General features: G+C 37.6%; 1 protein-coding gene across 6 annotated transcripts in view; it reads right to left on the minus strand.

Annotated features, from left to right (window-relative positions):
- Positions 1-19599, minus strand: part of ZNF536 (zinc finger protein 536) — a 323660-nt gene that overhangs the window by 114478 nt on the left and 189583 nt on the right. For all 6 annotated transcript variants that reach the window (XM_042876985.1, XM_042876987.1, XM_042876986.1 and 3 more), the window contains one exon: positions 4733-4885. In XM_042876985.1, coding sequence (XP_042732919.1) covers positions 4733-4885 — 153 coding nt within the window. The remainder of the gene's footprint in view (positions 1-4732; positions 4886-19599) is intronic.

Below are 19599 nucleotides of genomic sequence, written 5' to 3' on the forward strand. Positions count from 1 at the left end.
GAAACAGTTATTGATAACCTATTTTATCCATTGTGCAGTAGATATTTTAGAAATGAATTGCTGTATGGTTTAATTAGTTCATTATTATGCCTATTCTTACATGGTAATTTCTTTTATCATTCTAATCATTCACTTCACACTTTTTAAACCAAATGGAATATCAAAGGTTCTGTAGGATTATTTTTGGATCCTGCACATGTTTCACCACACAATTAATCTGTTTGTCAGAAATACTAGTTAACTTCTTCTCGATGCCACTTTCCTTTACCAGCTATTTTTCTCTATTCTATACGATGAAATTGTCCTATCCTTTAAGAGGACAGATGCTTTTGTCTCCATGTATTAAATATTTTTCAATTGTACATGAGGTATTACAATAAAATAGTTTAATTTTTATAAAGTTTTGTAATTGAATATTCTCATTTATTTATACCTCATCCACAACATTTATTTAGTCTTTTTACATGTCTTTACTTAGTTAAAATGCAGAGAGATAAATACAGTTGTTCCTTTGCAGGGAAGATTCAGTACATTAATATAAACTGCACGCTAATTCCCCCAAAGCATATATATATATGTTGTAAAACTGAAGACTTTTTACACAGCTGCTTATTGCTAAACAGTGCCTTGTCCAGAAGGGGACAATCTGTGTCTCTAATTGCTGTCACTGAAGCTGAGATTCATTATGTGACTTTCCCATTAAAATGTGAGCATTAATTTGTATAATGAAATATCACCCACTGCAGTGTTCATTAGCCATGCCCTACTGTATACTGCACATTGTTAGCTACCTAGAAACTGTAGTTAATTTCACTAATGGATATTTCCCTACTTAGTGTTTGGTAGGAAATTTATACTGTAACATTACCTCTTAAACTTTTAAGGAAATTTAAATTCAATCAATTATTTTCAACAAAAGTTTGGGATGTCATTAAGACAGGAGAAAAGGCATGCTGTACAGCGTTAAAGATGGGAAATCTGGAGAAATCTAGAAAAATGAAAAGTCCTTTTAGTTCATCTTAGAAATGTAAGAATAAAGGATGTTCAATACCAAAATTGTCTCCTCTTGGAGCACACATACCCATTTTCCTTAATTATTCATATTGCTCATCCCACTACAAGCGCCTTCAGAGAATGGCAACAGGCAGTCTTTTTTTAGGAAGAAAATGTGAATTGAATTCATTTAAAACAGCACCATTTTTATCGTAGTTCATCAATTCTTCTAAGCACGTTTTAAAATTGGCCAATCACATTTCCAAGGGAAAATGCAGTTAACACCACAAATGTACTTAATACATGTGAGATACATGTGACACATATCAAAACATACTCTCCGTTAATTGACGCAGCCTGGCTAAGCTTCTTCCTATTCTACCTTAGGGTTCTTTGGTATCGCACAATTTAAACCTTCTTCAGGGCTATACTTGACTCATGGAAAGTGTTTTCATTACACAAGAGATTTAATTGTGCCAGTCACTCTGGGAATATACCTGAGCACCTAACGATCGCAAGAATTCCAAGTGGACTACATCTGCAGCAGTTCCTCAGTGCTAATGCAAGACACAAAGAGGTGCTAGAGCTAATCTGGGGACTGGTCCTCCCATCATATGTTGCTTGCCAAAAGCAGAACATACGCAATTGTAACTTTTAAAACACTTAACTGTTTCTATGCTGTCCCAAGTTTTAGGTATGTAAAGTGGAAAACATGCACAACTTTGGTTTTGGTGTGAACTCAAAGCACTAAGGAACATAAAGAGATGCTCAGTCCCTTGAATGGTGGCACCCTAATCTGCTGCCTGCAGAGGAGAAAAACATAAACTGTGGGAACTTTTGCATTTTATTGGTCTGAGATACTTTGACAAGTTTCCTTCTCTCAAAATCCAAAGGCCTCTGAGCCTTCTGTGTTACAGCCTTCACAGCTGTACTATGGTTAGTTTATAACCATGAGGATGAATCACAAAGTGGCTCCTCCACACCTCTACTGCCTGTTACAACCTGGATCCAGTTTTCACTTGTCCTGATATCCTGACTGATGGCTCTTTGACTCTTTTGGAATGCCATTACTGACACTCTTCCGAAATTCTTAAAAGAAGAGCCACACTTTTCTCTGGCAGGCTGGAAGCAGAGAGCAAAAGTAGTACAGAAAGTCCTACAATCATAGGTTGGGACTCCACTGAGTTTTTGGTGGCTGCTTTACGTTGGTTTGGTTTTGAGAAGGTTATTCGAAAAAAAACAAAAACCAACAAAAAAAAGAAACAACCCAAGTCACCAGCCAATGCTTTTAAAACAGAGCATAGCACCCTCTGCTCGTGAAGGATTAAAAAGCTTCTCTAGCTTTTTCGGGCCAGTTGCCATAGAGGCACCTCCTGGCTGGATCAGACTTCAGGTCTTGTCTTGGCATGCGTACCAAACCAACCTACTCATGTGCCTCCAAACACACAGATGTTCGAAGGAACCTGACTTCTGCTGAACTGCTTGAGCTCCTCTCTAACAAACAGGTGCTGTGAGAACAAGAACAGTAATTGAGTTAATGTAGTGGAGAAACACAGTAAAGTGTTTTTTATCAGTCAGTTATATGATCCAGGCATATAATAAAGACAGAGTATGACATAAAAAGCAGGAAACTGTCCCTGGTAGTGTGAGCTAACCAATATTTGTTTAATAACTGATATCTATTACATCTTTTCCATTTAGAGCGATGCAACTTAATTTTTATTTAATAACTTTAGTAATTTGCCAATTTACATTTTTACAATATTTATTATGATTACTTCCAATATGTAAAACATTGCTCCATTTCAACATATTCTTGTCATTATTTACAAATACTTTGTTCTCAACCTAATGGAAATTGATCTTTATCTATTTTAAAATTATAATGCCTTTTAAATATATTGCAAATATTGTTTTAATATTCTGTATGATGTTTCTTTTTTATGTGATACTTTACATGCTTTAGTTCTTCTTGTTTTAATTTTGATTATTAAGTTTTAATATAAAATTTTAAGGAGTACTTCCATCGCAATTAATTCACTTCCCATTAGTTCTAAGCCACAAACACCAAACACATGATCATTGCCACCTCCAAAACAACAACAAAATGACCTCTACATAATAAGATAAAAGAAAGAGATGGGTATCCTTGGGTTATTTTAAAGAATTTTCCTTTGCTTCTCCATTAGTAAAAATGTTAAATTGTTTAAAGCTCATAGTTATAGGATTATTTCCCAATAAAATAACTGGTTTTATTTTTGCAGTGCTGGCGAACACATGCATAGAGTTTGTACTGCATTAAAGTTTTCCTACCAAGCCCAAGACATAGAAAAGCCTATTCCTGCCCTAAACAGACTGCAATCCAAACAGAGACTACAGTTTAAAAAATACCTAGTAATAATAAATCTCAATTGCAAAAATCAGGTAAAAACATTGTGGTCAACTCCTACTCCAAAGAGAAAAATAAAACGAAGAAACTTTTTCATTTCATCAGTGAAATGTTTTCCTTTAAATAAATTTCAGCCTTCTTTGTCATTTTTTCAAACTCAGGCTTTATATTCACAAAACCAATACTCAGCTTTACACCTGTGCAAGCACATAAGAGAAATGTGATTGCTGGTTTTGAGAAGGGAGGCCAATACTTCTTATCTTCTATCTCCGTGAAATAAAAAATTACAGTGACATTTTTCACATGAGAGGTACAACTGGAAAGTATTTATTCATGCAATTTATTTTACCTATTGATCAGAAAAGTAGCAGGAACACCCTGAAATGTCTTTAAAATGCAGTAAAAGTAAAATGACTGCACATCTGCAGTGCCCACTGTGCCTGCCCACAAAATGTCCTAAATCTCCAGCTTTGCACGCTCCCTGAAGCTCTACTGCAACATCTAGGAATTGGAAGAAAACAGCATCAGATTGACCATATAAAATGACATCTACAGGATCTGAGGATACTAATATTCTATAATTGATTTTAAATACAGTTCTAATAGCACTTCTTAAATCTATAGTGCGTCTCCAAGTGAACCCTACCAAGCACATATATACTTCTAGCAAACGTAGTATTATAATTAAAATAGTGTGGTTGTATTTTTCTAGAATCTAGAGCAGTGATACCCAAAAACAAAGAAAGAATCTAGACCAGTAGTAAGTCTCTGTAGGGCAGAAAATCTGGTTTTGTTATTAAAATAAAACGTAGAAATCTGTTCTATCGTGCTGCAAATCTCAGTAAGTTTTATTACAGACAAGTAGTAAGTTGAGTGAGTTCTAATGCAGAAAGAAAAAAAAGCAGATCCATGAAGCTGATGTATTCATAGGAACAGTGAGAGGTTAAAAATGAGCATGTTAAATGGAACAAAAATAGTAACTGAGCAAAACATACAGAATCCCTAAGTAGATGCTAAGGAAGGCCTTTGAAGCAGTTAGTATAACTAAGTCTGAAACCAATAGGCTTATGCCTATTGAAGGACAAGGGTAATTGAAGGAAACAGTGATGAAGCAGGGAAGGAGACAGAAATAACCTCAACTGGGAAAAGACGATTCTATTAAAGTGGTCTTTATCCAACAACACATTCCTTGTGCTTTTATTTAAGACTGTCATATGTCTTTCTCAAAAGACTCTCTCCAGCTAATGAATCCAAATCTACCCTGGGAATTAAGGCTCCTCACCGCACGTATGTAAACCCCCCCACACATCGCATGAGCAGACAGCGCTCCGCTCCTGTTGTTCCTCTCACCTGTATGTATTCTCAAGTGGACCTTTAAGTGATGTGATGTTCTGAATGTTTTTCCACAATATGGGCAGTCTTTCATGGCAGAACCAAGGCTCCTGTCTCTCAGTAAAGCTGGCTGCTGGACTCCTACAGATCTCCCAGCTTCTTCTCCAATGTCTGCAACACAGAAATGATCTCACATCACTTCAGCACATGTCAGAAGTTTTCTCACTAAAACTGCTAACACAACACAAAGTTAAACATGCCAATACTACACCTGTCTATTTCATTCTTTAAATCTGACAGAATGCTGACAATTCATGTATTTTCTTGTTATTCTCTTAAATTATTTCATCTTTCCTATCATCATTTTAAGCAGCATATGGTACCTTTATATTGAGCTGAATTATACAAGAAAAGAAACAGCTGTGTCAGCAGCTGGTTTGATTTCTTCTTTTGCTTAGTTCCTATTAATTTTTCCCCCAAAAGTTTTAAATTGTTGTTTTGTTGAGTCTATTTAATTTGTATGTATTGTAAAAATATGCGTGATTTTAGAGGGAAAAAGTTTGCATCAGCATGTTGAAACCTCCCATAAAAATGGAATCACAGGGACAGGCAGACCAACTGAAATGGCAATGCCTACACGCAAAGCTAATGAACTTTCTTCTGCAACGCTCCAGCACTAGAGAAACAACGTGTGACCTGGTGAGTGACCTCATATTAAGGGAAAGCTGATGGAAAATCCGGTCAGATGAGAGGGGACTCCTTTGACCCTTCACCCGTAGCTACCAGGCTTTCTCCTTCCATCTTCACAGCTACACTTACTCTTTGCATTGCAATACAATGGGTGAAACTCCAGGACATCTTATCTCTCTCACCATAGGAAGAAACCAAAATTCTCAGCCATTCTGAAGAAGCTGCTATTATTCGAGCAGGCTACGGACAAAATAACTTAGAAAAAAACTGGCACAGAAATTACAAAATGCACAATGGTTTTAAAAAGTCATTACTCGTACCGCATAAGATTCAGCTATCATCTTGTTCTTACAGAGTCATGTTATATCACATACAAGTATCAATTAACATTATCACCAAAAAGTACCGCGGTGCACGTTGAAATTCTGAATTGGATTTACGACTGTGGGCATGCAATACACATGGGCACATTACCAGTCCTGGATGCAAAGGCTGAGCTACGTGGTCTCTATTGAAGGAGAAAGCATATAGTTTAAATCTGCACGTAGAGTCTCGATTATTTCAACCATGAACTACTGACTGAAAATGCTTGTTCTCTACCCGGCTGATATGTAAGTAAAGCTGTGAGAAAACAGCGCAGTTTATGCAGCATTTCCCTTTAAATGGAAGTGATGGACGTAAGAAAGATTTAGACGTTTTGCTCTAATAAAAACTGCTCACAGAATAGCAGAGATCCAGCTACCACACTGGTGGAAAAGGTAAAACTAAACAGGCACTTCGTTATTTATTATTAAATGGTCACTCTAAACGATTTTGTTAAAGTTGAAATAAGGGATGATTGTGTGACAAAAAATGTACATATGCTTATCTTAGTCATGCATGTCATCAAGTTACTGCTAACTTTCAAAAGTCAAAATCTGATTCTAGAAATTGACATTCTTGTTTAATATTTTCTGGCTTTGCTTAGGCTGCTGGTTACAGAACACTATTTAGGTTTACAGGGCTAGTAATTGTCAGTTTGAATTATTCACAAGTATGTGAAAGAACATAATGCAGAGTGCATTGTCTTTCAGAACCCAGGAAAACAGATATAGGTGCCAGTCCATAATTCCAAGCTTCCTAAAGAGTTTAGATTTTCCACTTCATTGTTCTTCTCCAAAGTTGTATATATTCATGTCTTAAGCCGCTCTGGGAGAAAGAGAATTCCTGACTGCAAAAAACATTTGTGAAGTGCAAAATACAGAATGCATGATGATAAATTGCAGGATTTTATTTTTGTTTTCAATAAATACTATATGAGCATTATAGATAAATATATAGATAAAGCTAACAAGCCACTCAGGACGAATTTACAGAATAAGTCGACTGGTTATGTTTTGCTATATGTCACTCTAAATGATGGCCTGTTATCCATTTGCCTTTTATCTTTCTATCTAGAATATGTGTGGCCCAATAAAAAAGAATAAATTTGTAAGATAAACAGCTCGCTTTGCAGATTTAAGAGTCTAATTTTCACTTTACACAAAATTGAATTTTTTCAAGGCAGCGAGACGATGGAGTTTACTCTAGCACTAATCCCTCTGAAAAAGCAAACTGAAAACAACAATGAAGCAAAGAAAGATGTGGGTGGTCTGAAGAGTTTTCTTTTAGATTTAAGTAGACATACAGTAGATAGCTCCAAAGGCTTTACTCCAACAGGGGCCTTACCTTGAAGAATTTTTCTTCCCACAGTGAAAGCATTCCTAAGACTTTAAAGCTGGGCTGAGGGGTTTTCTTTTGAATTCCTCTGCCTACAAAGCCCACCGAAGCACTGGAGGCCATCACTACCTGAATGAACAGCTTTACATCTAAGTCCTTTTATTTCCAACAATGAAAAGATATGTTTAAGGCTGTTGTCCCCATCAAACGCTACCCCAGCTTCGTCTTACTAAAGCCCTCTTTTAGCAAAGTGTACCTATTTGTCAAGGCACTTAAGTTTAAAACGTGCTTAGCTTTAAAATGCATTTATGTCTCACTGCTATCAAGTTTATTTTAACACTTTCTTAAAACAACACACGGAAAGTGAGGGAAACAAAATCACAAAACAGGAAAAGGATAAATAATTAGCACGGAAAGAGTTACGAGGCAAACAGATGAATGCAGGCTAAGGCAACAACAGTGTATGTGCAGAAACAAAAACATTCCACCTTACTTATTCTGCACCTCAGATGTGCCCCTCTCTCCTGCTATTGTTACCCCCTTTGAAGTACAAGCTCCCAGTTACGCTAAAGCACACAACACTTTGCTAATGTTTTACAGACCTGCACAACTAGGATAAGCCCCACGAAGTCCATCTAATTTATGATTTACTTGGGAACTGAGCAATGGTTTTCAGGCTGCTCAATTCTGAGGATAAAAGATCAGGAAGGAAAGAGAACAGTTACTTATCTTGCAGTCATTGTGGTTCATTGAGTTATGTGGTCTACATGATGCACGTGAGATAAGACTTCTTTTTTTACTACCTACTTCCATTACAGGCAGGTCTATGTCCTGAATGTCTTCCGGCCCATTCCTACCTTTCCTGATTCAACTGCAGGAAATAACAGAACCACGTATGAAATATTGTATAGATGTACAAGCTAGATGTGATGCTTCCAAAGCTTGTATCTGAACTTACCTTCACTGAGCTTTCCTTTTGCTTCCCTGACAGCACGTACAGAACTGCAAAGAAACGTCCTCATTCAGTTCTAAATGAGAAGCTGGTCTTTGTGCCATACCTTGGGTGACCACAAAACTAAGTCAGTCTCAAGGCCAGAGGCTCACTTAGAGGCAGGCAGGTCGCACCAACCCAAGAATGGCCATCCACTCACCTGCACTCTGGACCTTAAACTAACAAACAGTAAAAGCAACTATTTCTGGTCAAACACACTTCACACGTTAACAGTGACAATCTCCTTCCAAGGACACAGACACAACTGCCAGTGACTTTTCCTTGAAAAGCTGCATCCTCTGGCTGTGCACTTAACCATCCCATGTCCTAATGGGAAAAATGCAAGGAACACTTCAACATCCATCATGGAACGCAGTAATAAGCTACATAACCAAAGGGCAAATTTGGTCAAAATGTTAACAAACCTGTTTGCCACACGGTCAGAAATGAAAATCAAGCAACCACACAGAATTACACCATGAAAAAAGAAATTGAGATTTCCCCAGTTTTCTGCAAGATTGGTATACCTTTCTGGGATGAAATGATAAAGGTGATTAGAAAAGGACTGGTTGCTTTTGTAAAAAGAAGCATGTTTTCAGTTGGTCACTGACTTCAGTCATGTTAGCAGCACATTTTCAAAGGATCTTCTTCCCACGTGTCCTTTAAATTCTGGAAGAGAATTTATTTGCTGCATGTATGTGCGAGCACAGGGATTCACAAAGAGGCACTTCCATAATTGCAGTTCTCACACAGACTAAATTATCAGTGAAGTCAGTTGGAATTTGCCAACACAAGGATTGCCAAATTAGCCAAAAACAGGCAATCGCGTGGAAAAGGTGATCAGCTCACAAAATAGGTAATCACACTTACAAATATGTGTTTGCTCTTGCGCATTTTTCAGGCATTATTAAAGAATCGTTTAAAAATATGTCCAGAAGCTTTTAAAGCTGCACATAATCCCACATTTTTTGTATATTTCAGAATTTCAAAATATTTGTAGTTGTTTAGAACTGCCTGCAAAGTTAATGAAACACGATGCAACATGAGGAGGCAATTTTTTAAAGATCTATAAACCACTCAGATAAGCCCACTTTGTATACAATTACCTTTGCAGGAAAAATTTTATTCTCAATTTAATGTCAAGAAGATAGTTAGAAGATATTCAACATTTTAATCCTGTCGCTGCTGTCATCATTACGCAAGTATGCCTGGACTCTGACCACCTCGTTCCCTGGAAAGCAGTAAAGTGTACACAAAAGTTTCTGGGAAAACATGCTTTACCTTTATTTCCTTAGAGAAAGCTTGAATAATACTGAAAACAGGGATACAATTAATGATATTTTTTCAGCTACCTGGAGTATCTTTAGTTAATACGCTTAGATGAAAACGGCCCAAACATTGATTGGCCCAGTGCTCACAATTTGAAATTAGAATCCTTTTAGCAGATGTTCCTACACTTTTTGCTAGTGAAGTTCATGGCTTAAAATAAAAGTCTAATATTACTGAATATTACAGTTATATTTTAGGCCTCCGGAAAGATTTACTAATGTCTTAGGTCAGGAACAACTTGCTGTCTCTATTGTTTCATCAAGGATTTAGGTTTTAGAATGACCATATATGGGAATCTTAAACTGTTGAGCATTAATATGGATTGGCAGAGAATTTGTTTAAACAGAGAGCTATTTTAGACGAGAATTGGAAAGGAGGCCCACTAGTGAGAAAACAGCATTCGTATTGTTTGTATTATTAGAAATAAAGATTATACCAAAGGTTCCACTGGTAAATAAAGAGATACTGCTTCTGACATCAGACTTCCCACTTAGCCCTCCGACCCGCACAAGCAAACAGAAGGCACACACTGCACTGCCTGCGCTGCCGATGAGCGCATTAGCAGATTTAAATTTAAAGAACAAACTAAACCTAACGTACAAACTGAAGCAAAAGACTCACATCAATTTACGCATAAGACTTGCCGCATCCAGAAGCGGGCACACGGAGGCCATCACCAATGCCTTTGGCTACATGGGAGCTCCACAGGTGTTATTTCAAGCACAACAGACGAGGAGTCAGAATATTCTAAGCACTTTCTCATTAACTGGGGACTTTGGGGAAACACACATACCCTAAGCCCATATTCTGGGCACACAACACACAGACAATTGGTGGCTTTCACACGCAATGGGTTGCACAACTTGCACAACAAATACTGCATGTATGCAAATCTCAGGTACTATAGTAAGGATTTTTTATTTTTTATTTTATTTTATTTTTTTACTGTGGTAAGCATTTTGACAAACACACAAGCATAAAGAAACATCAAAAGACACTTAACCAAAATTAAGCTGTTTATCACAAAATGTTTTTTATCCTCTTCATTTCAATGTTTCCCTACTGAGTTTCTGTTTTGGACTTCTTAGCGGTCTTACTTTGCAAATGGTTATAAATCTTTAAACCTTTTGAGATAATCAAAGTTCAAACACAGTTCCAGAGCACATCTTTGAGTTGTCTGACTGCATGAAGAATCCTGTGACCAAAATCAGACAGAGAACTCAGAAACCAGAATCACAGGATCGTAAGGGTTGGAAGGGCTCCATGGAGATCACCTAGTCCAACCTCCTGGCTTATTCACCATTCATTAGCTTACAAAGCTTTATTTAGACTGAGAATTCATATTATTAAAAAAGATTTTTTGAGAGAACTATTTCACCAATAGACCTTTTTAACTCCTTCCTTTTTTTTTTCTTTTTTTTTTTTTTTTAAAAAAAAGAAAGAAGCCATCTTCAGTACCTTACAATATCTTTCATTTAACAGTTGGCAGAAGGAAACTCACAGATAAACACTGGCCTGTGTCTTTCTCTTTAACCAGCTGAGTGATCCAAGCTTTTAATAAAGCTGTTCCAATTATTGTAAAAGTCATCTAGTACCTTATAGCCACAAATATTGACAGTTTATTGCACAACGCATTCATGACATTTGAAGGTCACATCATACATAATACATACACTTTTATAAAAGTGTCTGGAACAAAGAGATACATGATCAGCAATTACATCTTACCATTCAGGGTAAGATTTTATACTTATTTAAAATGAAATACTGTGTAAAATGCAAATTGTTGGTAAAACACAAAATAGTTCATTTTTTTTTTGTATTGCTTTACTAACAAGTGATACTATGTCAGTTAACTAAAGAAACAGAATGCAGTCTGTGCCCCAAGAAGATTACAGTTAAATAACATCACACATACAGTTAGCTCTCCAAAAGAAGAAAGTGAGCCTTAAACTTTAATCCTGCAGCTGTATCTCTCTTCAACCCTACTGAATTCAGTGATGCTTCAACACTTAGATTTGAATCAGGACCTTAACATGTTATTGAAATACTAATGTTGCTAAAATTTAATCAAAATGAAAGTGGAAAGAGTGCTGAAGAAACTTTTTTAATATTGGCATGTGCAAACATATCAAACATCTTCATCATTTTTAATGCTCTTGACTTTTAGGGCCATTCTGAAATCATATGCACATGCACCATTATAATTAAAAATATGATTAAAGTGCAACTTATGCAGTCAGACCAGTGCAAAGTCCTTCACTGGAGTAAACAAGCATCAGGAACACACCAAGCGTGGCCATGACAATGCTTGCTTTTTGTTGCTGGGTCTTCAGTTTCATGGCATCACTGCTCAGTCCTGGAAGCTCCAGCTAATGAGCACTGAGCTTGAAGCAAATGGCTGTGGATCACTCTTAGTTGCTCCCTATCATACTATCTTTGCTACTTTCTTTCACAATCTTGTTATTTTCTTTTCTAAATCCTATGCGTGCAAGTCTCTTGAACCACAGAACCCCTTCACTGGCTCTCCATTTCTGCTATTTCAGTACCATTTCTTCCCCAACCCAAGTCCATAATTTGGATTTATAGATCAAAACTGTTCAGCTGTTAATCACTGATAAGGTTCATGATATTCCACTAGTTGTCATATAATCTTTCCACAGGAAAGTGGATGCTTTAGAATAGGATGTACCTCATTTACTGATAAACAGATCTGTTTGCTGTCTTGAATGTAACATCAGTTACTCTCAATGATGAGCTTCTGTTTGTTCTTGCTTTCTTCAGAAGTGCATGTCTGAGCTGCCAGAATGCCTTATTGTACTCCCCTGTAGAGAGCATGTTTCTTCACAAGCAAAACACTCTTTAGATCAGCTACTCTGGGCTTCAATATGCACTTATGGATCTTTCCTTAGTATACTGCCAATGTTCATTCTCATCATTTGTAGTTTTGATAGGGATCTGAGCTCCCAAACTGTCTACATAACTGACCTTTCCACAGTTTTTTCCTCCTAGTTTTAAAACAGGCTTAGAGTATCCTGGATCCTCACCCAGTGTTCATGCTAATAACAGTCTGTGGTTCACACCTAAATCTCACTCATTTGCCTACCCAAACTCTTGACTCGGCAGAGTTAGTTTTGAAGTGGGCTCTTGATTATTGACCAGATAGGATGAGCTCTTTCCACACTTCGTACAGACTGCTTACTGCTTTTGGTGAAAATTCCAGCGGGGAATCTAAGCAGAGAAGCTATCAAACCGGACCATCTTTTGGATTTGTATGTGTTATTTCTAGGCAGGTGTTCAGGTACCAGATGGCCCTAAAGCCCATCGTACTCAGGTTATAGCAGCTTCTACAGGCTGTCTGCATCATATTCCCATCTCTGAGATTTGCAGAGAGCCTACATTGTAGCTTGATAAACACTTTTACCCAGCATTGCTCTCCTGATGCCAAAGCTAGATCAGATATCCAATTTGGGAGAGTTGCCTTACAGTCCCTCTTTAATTAAGTACTCCTGGTCTCCCACTCCTGGGATGGATTGCTACTGCTGATTAAGTTCCAGAAGTAAGGATCTGTGGAGGCAATTTCCTGAGGGAGAAAATAAGTTGCTAGCTAATCAACTAAAATAACCACTAACTGGACTTCTGTGAATGAATATACTGCCTTCTTCTTGCTTCCATGCTTACCCTGTTGCTTCCACATTTCAGCATCTCTACATACCTATAAAACAAACGGGTAAGGTGTACCTCAGTACGACCTCTAATTCGTCCCCAAACTATGTTTGTGGGAAAACAGAACCATTTGGTACAGCATACAGGCTACACTAGGAAAAAATCCAAGAGTGTTAGTAGAGAAGATGGTGAACCCAAGTGGAAGAGAGCAGCACTGAATACATTTTGTGTAAGTTTCCCCCATGGGCCCAACAACGTGGAGTCCATGAGAGTCTAGAAAGCACAAATTCACACACAGCTCCACACAGTGTTCAAAATCCAATAAACATATTTTAAAATTTGCTGAGTAATTGTATGGAAATGTTTAAAAGCTCAGCAACTCAAGCTTTAGCTTGAGTTGCTGGGCTTAAACAAATCCTGTATGTATACATATATATAATTTTTTCAAGCCAGAATGACAGACTTGGACAGACTGTAAGTAGGTCTTGGGGCATGGGGTACTGTTGCAGAAGTTTTTGCAAACTACTGATTAAGAAGAACCCTTTTCATAATAGCTATCTTATTATAGAGTGGTAAAAATCAGGATAGAAGAGCCAGTAGTGGGTCATCAGATTTTATATAAAACTATTCTAATAAAGAAAAACGTGAATTACTTAAATGTCACAGGATCATCTTTCCGTAGACCCCAGTGAGAAAGAAATCAACACTAGAATCAGTCACATAAAGAAAACTGTATGGATTAGCATAGCTGAATTACAAGTTTTCCTCTCAACAAAAAGAAAGAGAAGACTGTCATTCTGTTACAGATTACTGATTACAGGGGTGCTGACAGAGTCTTCAAAAAGTGGGTAATGTCACAGCATATGAGAGAACACACGGACAGACTATGACTGTACAGACTTCTTCACTATTTGCATTTTCTTACTTTTTACTTTCCAGTGCTATCAAACTAAATGACTGCTTTGATTGCCCAGTGGTTTTTCTCCCACTTAAGTATACAACTTCTTTCGCATTTCACAAAACAAAAAAATCTGTATTTGAAGAAATGCTTACAAGTAGTTCTGCTGCTGAGTCTATTTTAACCACACCTCTTTTCTAAAAATATGTTAATTGCATGAGGTTCGCTGTAATAAGAAAATATTGATTAAATCTGTTACTTCTAAGCCTAAGAAGGAATCCTTTGACTGCTCAGTATTTTTTTTTTCCTCATTGGTTTCACAGTGGATTGCAGACATATTGGGACCAAGATGTCTTTAAACATGGTATCATTTGAGCAGGCTCATTAATTTTTTTATACTAATGATTTATCTCAAAAGGTACATTAGTAGGTCAACTTGTACCCACGTTTTCTAAAATAGCCTTAGAGTACACTAATATGTATTACTATTAGTGCTACTGTTGCACTAAAAAAAATAAGAAATGCTGCATATGGAGCTGATACATCAATAATCCAATCTCCATTTTCTACCATGAAAATATACAATGTTTCAATGAAACTATCCTGGTAAAGAAAGAGAAAAAAATACTATTTTGAACACTCTCCTCTGATTTAGCTGAGCTAGTGGCAATAACGTGTTTAGGCATAGGCTTCAGTATGCTGGAATGATCCTGAAACTAATTTTGCATGTGTTGGAGTTGGACCGTGGCCACACACGTCAGTATGCTGGAACAGAGTTATCTAAATCCTGAGCCTTATTTTACATGTGCTGGTGTTGGACTGTGGCCCTGCAATCTTTTAGGTCTCCATCTGTAGATATGAAAGCCAGGGTGTGCCCAGTCACTAGCTGCTGCTCGCTGCTTTCCTGCCACAGGCCATGTCGGAGCTGAATGCTCGGCAGCCACAGCCTTGCAGTTCCCTCCACCCCGGTGCAACTGGGAGCTCCTCAGAGGCCTCCTGGCCTTGTGAGCCTACCTCCAAAGCTTCTTTTCTGCCTCGTCTGGAATTTTGCACCTATTGCAGCTCCTGTATCACTGTTTTCCTACATAGCTATCATGCGCCACATTAGGGATGACAAATACCAACCTCTCAGACAGATGGTCCCACAGATTCAATGAGCTAATTCCTCTTTCCATACTAGGTAAATAGCCCACTAATTTTTAAGTAAGCTCACAGACTTACGGAAGGTCTTTCAAAGCTTCCTAGCCTGACATTGGAAGTGGTCTCAGGTGAAAAGCAAAGTGATTTAAGTCCAGACAGAAGGCTAGAAGGTGTTCTCTTTTGGAGAATGGGATGAGAAAAGATCAGGCACAAAGAAGCCACGTTCCCTCCAGAATAGAAGAAACAGTGGAGGCACATAAATCTGAAGCCCCCGTGCAAAGACAGCAATGTGTAGTGCTGAGACAGAGGTAGCTGCATGTAGTGCTCATCATCATCACCCTAATGGGAACCACTGACCCAGTGGGACATGCTGCCCATTAACAAGGAACAAAGTTTTCTGCTTGCTTCCTTCCACCTGTTTATGGTTCATCCACATTTATATTTCTACCCAAAATTAATAACCCTTTGTCTATATGAAGCCTGCCAGACTGAGGAAACAACAAGGTCAAAATTGCAAATCTGAATGAAGATCTAGCGTTTCTTTCTGTGACTAGTCAGACACAATTTCGTTTATTAGCTGCCTCAGAGACAGAGAAAGACATATTTTAGGAGAAGGAGAGTTATTCCATTCCTTTGCTTATTAGCAATGTACTTTCTCAAATTCTATTTCCACAAACGGCAATGGTAAAAGAAATTCAAAAAACAGGTAGTCTGCATGCACAGAAGCACCTTTTGTTTAATAAATAATTCAACCATGTATTCCTTTTTAATTTAAAAATGGTCTGACTGAATAGTCAACAAAGTGAACTAAAGTTGGCAAAATACAGTGCTGAAAAATTAAAAAGTGTATTCAAGGCCATATTCATTTGCTTCACTCCTACACTGCAGAGAGACTACATTTTTTTCTTTTTTTTTCCTCCTTTTAGATTAGACACATTCAGCAATGTGATGCTCATTTGATTTTGAAAGCTTCCTTGCCCTGGAATTAGTCTCTCTCTCAGTTAACAGCAGAACAGCCACTGCTCCCTTACCTCATGAACATCGCCAGGTATTCAGCCAAAATGTTCTCATGAGCTCCTCTGCCATGCCTATAAGGGCCAGGCTTAGATATTGGCCATCTTGGAAAACAGAAATACAGGAAAACGTTCTGGAAATATTCTGACCACCGTGTGGATGTTAGCTGCGTATATTAATAAGCCTATGGTAAAGTATGGGAAACATATTTGGCTGAAAAATACTGTGGATAATGATACAATTAAATCCATGCCAGAAGAAATAACTGCAATCAGATGAGTGCATTTGGTACTGACTGATGCTCTTGGAGAGAGTCAGACATGTACAGAACTATCTTAAATAAATGCTTGGTTTCTGTAAACCAAAATTCCTAACAAAAAGCAGCTAGAATGAACAAAGTGAATAGAGCCAATTCTTCTACTTAGCCTTTAGCACCAAAAGGTTCAAAAGAACTTCTTGAATCTCTAGGCAAACAGCAAGAAAAAAAATGAGGCTGCAGTGAAACTTCCTTTTTCAGATTCATGGAAATGTTACCATTCTCCCATTAGACCCAAAGCAGCAGCAGATACAGAAAGTCTTCCTAATGAAACACAATCCTTTAGTCTCCATTTTGCTGAGTGCTTGATTCCCTTTACTGAAAATGGCTTTACTACGATTTCTATCTTCTGAATCACTGATCGTTCTTGTAACCATCATGTAACTGTTCACCAACACTGAATTACCAGCTGGATGCTTATAGGACATAAAAGGCTGTCAGAAAATGACCTTACCTCAGAAAGGTAAGATGTGCAAGAAAGAAGATCTTTACAGAGCAAGAGAACAGGGGAACATAACCCTTAAAAGAAGCTGACTTAGAGAAAATGACTCAGCAATATCACATCTTTCGAAGTGGGCACACTTGTAACTTAAAATGCATTTGTTAGAGAGAAAGGATTACAGACACAGGTCACATTTGGAAGAGAGAGGAGTTCACAAATATATACTAGAAATATCTGTAGCATATGGAGAAGGAGCAGGTTTTTGCCATTTTTTCACTTTTCTGAAGTAAAATTACCTGCAGCATGTAAGATGAAAACATTGAACAGATCCAGTAAGTGCTCTGTACAGATAATAAAACTGATAGTTGCAAGTGAAACTTCCAAAGCACTGGTCTGTGTGTGCGTGTGACTGTGACAAAGCTGCCTATGAATTTAATGCACAAAATAAACCTCTAAATCTGGCAAAATATAAACAAAAGCATGAAGATAAGTACAGAAATGTAGACACAAACTCCTATTGAACAATTCAGATGGACTTAAGATTTTCATTTTGGCCAACTGCTAGCTTAAATTAAGCCATTATGCAATAAATACCATCTCAATCAACAGACTAATTTAAACTCTGAGAATGCAGGCCACTGCATTTGTGGAGACACATGTTTCCATGCCTTTTCAGGATGGTACTAGTGGGAGTCACTCCAATAGGCTGGCAAGGCTGTGCAGAATTTGGTACATAACAAACTGGCTTGCAACCGCTAACATTTGAAAGCTGTCTACAGTGAGATTGTCCAACCTAAAAAAGTAACATGTGGGGTTGAGAAAAGGTGAAAGTGATCAAATGAAACTGAAATAATTTCAAGTACTGCACTAGTACTGGCCCTTTTCTGGCTACAGATATGTGATGTTTTGCTACAGATATGTGCCTGCTCGTGGGAGTCATAGGTATCTGTCGCAAAAGCAGGATTCTCTTGACTACTGGGCAGTGGAGCTTGCTGATATATGCTGAAATAGTTTTAATAAAGGGTGAAGAACTGAACACTGTCACTGCTTCACAGTCAGTAACTCTATACTGCTATTACAATAAGTTTTATCATAAAAATGCAGCCAAATGATAATAATCAGGGAGTAACATTATGTATTTAAAATCAACAGTGATGGGAGGATGCAACTTACAAAACGCAGCTCAGATACCAGACAGGACAATGGTGGGTGCTGTAGACTACGGGAGATGGCATTCCAGAAAAGAACTGCTGAAAGAAAATAGCTGGTGCGCTGCTGAAGCACGTGCTGTTCACAAAAACACAAACTATTTCATACTCTATATTCCAGGGTTCTTTTCAATCAATATTTGCTTTAGTTATGTTGAATCACTCTCATCTGCTAAGACATTGGATTTGTAAGAGAATCCTTTCTTGTATACACTTTCACCACATACACGTATATATATTTTTAGTATAAACATCCAGTCTCTATGATGGCAATTTCCATTCATAGCTTGACAACTAAATGTTGCAATGTTACTTGCATCTCCACTCTGCCATCTCATTTTTTTCCTTAGGGAAAAAATAGTATGGAAATATATTTTGCCATCTATTTGAAAAGATACAGATGTAATCCACCTATGATAACTGCAACTTTTGAATTACAACTGAGATCCAAACCAGCAACATTTTAACCACAGCTATTACAATAGCTGAAACCAAACATAGCGATTCTCCATACAATTATCATTATTGCCATAATACTTTGCAAGTTTCCTGGATGAGAATACTTTATACTATTAAGCATCACTGAAAATATTCTATGACAGTGATGTCACTCAAGACCAGTCAAAGCAGAATGATACACAGCAGGTTGCACGTATACTTTTTCACCTATCCGCAGAAGTTGCTGGACAAAAAATGTTTAAAATATCTGATGGTAGACAACCAGTTACATAAGGTCAGACAATAGTAATGGACTGTCAACATCACAAGCTGCCACAGGAGTTTTGGTGGGCACTCTCATTTGAGGGAGGAATGTCAAAATAAGCCTTCCCACAGGGACAGAGCACATCAGGGACAGGGCTGAAGCACCCAAGGGATCAACATGTCAGCATGGGGAATCTACCTGCACACCAACAGAAGCAAAAAAAAAAAAAAAAAAAACCCAAAGCTTCCTCTCAAAAGAGATTTTCACCAGCCTGCAATAAGCCTCTCTCTATTTTAAAACAGACAGAAGTTTAGTAAAATTACATTGAAGAATTTTCTAACTACACAAGTTTGATGCAAGTACTCATAAGAGCTACTGTTTACTATGGTCAAACCAACGATGTGATAATACTGAGGAAAAGAAATCTCTAGAGGTGATATCTTTGCTTAATGTTGGAGAGAACCCCTCAGAAGTACCTTTCCACATTTCCCTCTGATGCCTGAGTTAGAAGTTCACTGTTGTGACAAAAATTTTTAAAACAGTTAAATTGGCCTGGTTTGAAAAATCCATTATTTTCAGTGTGAGCACTGACCTGCCACAGACTGCACAAAGAACCCTCCTGAGTAAACCTTTGGAGATATTCTCTCAATTTTTATTTGTACTACTCTTTCTTCAACAACAGTAATTTCTCCAGATAACAAAGGGCTGTTATCTCTTTGAGTATTTGACACCAATAAAGTTGTAACACAGAGCTGAAAGACAGTGCCAGCCAAAGTGTGACAGAACCCCA

This window comes from Lagopus leucura, unplaced genomic scaffold (genome assembly GCF_019238085.1).
Source record: "Lagopus leucura isolate 7727_CA_CO unplaced genomic scaffold, USGS_WTPT01 Super-Scaffold_100017, whole genome shotgun sequence".
NCBI classification, from domain to species: domain Eukaryota; kingdom Metazoa; phylum Chordata; class Aves; order Galliformes; family Phasianidae; genus Lagopus; species Lagopus leucura.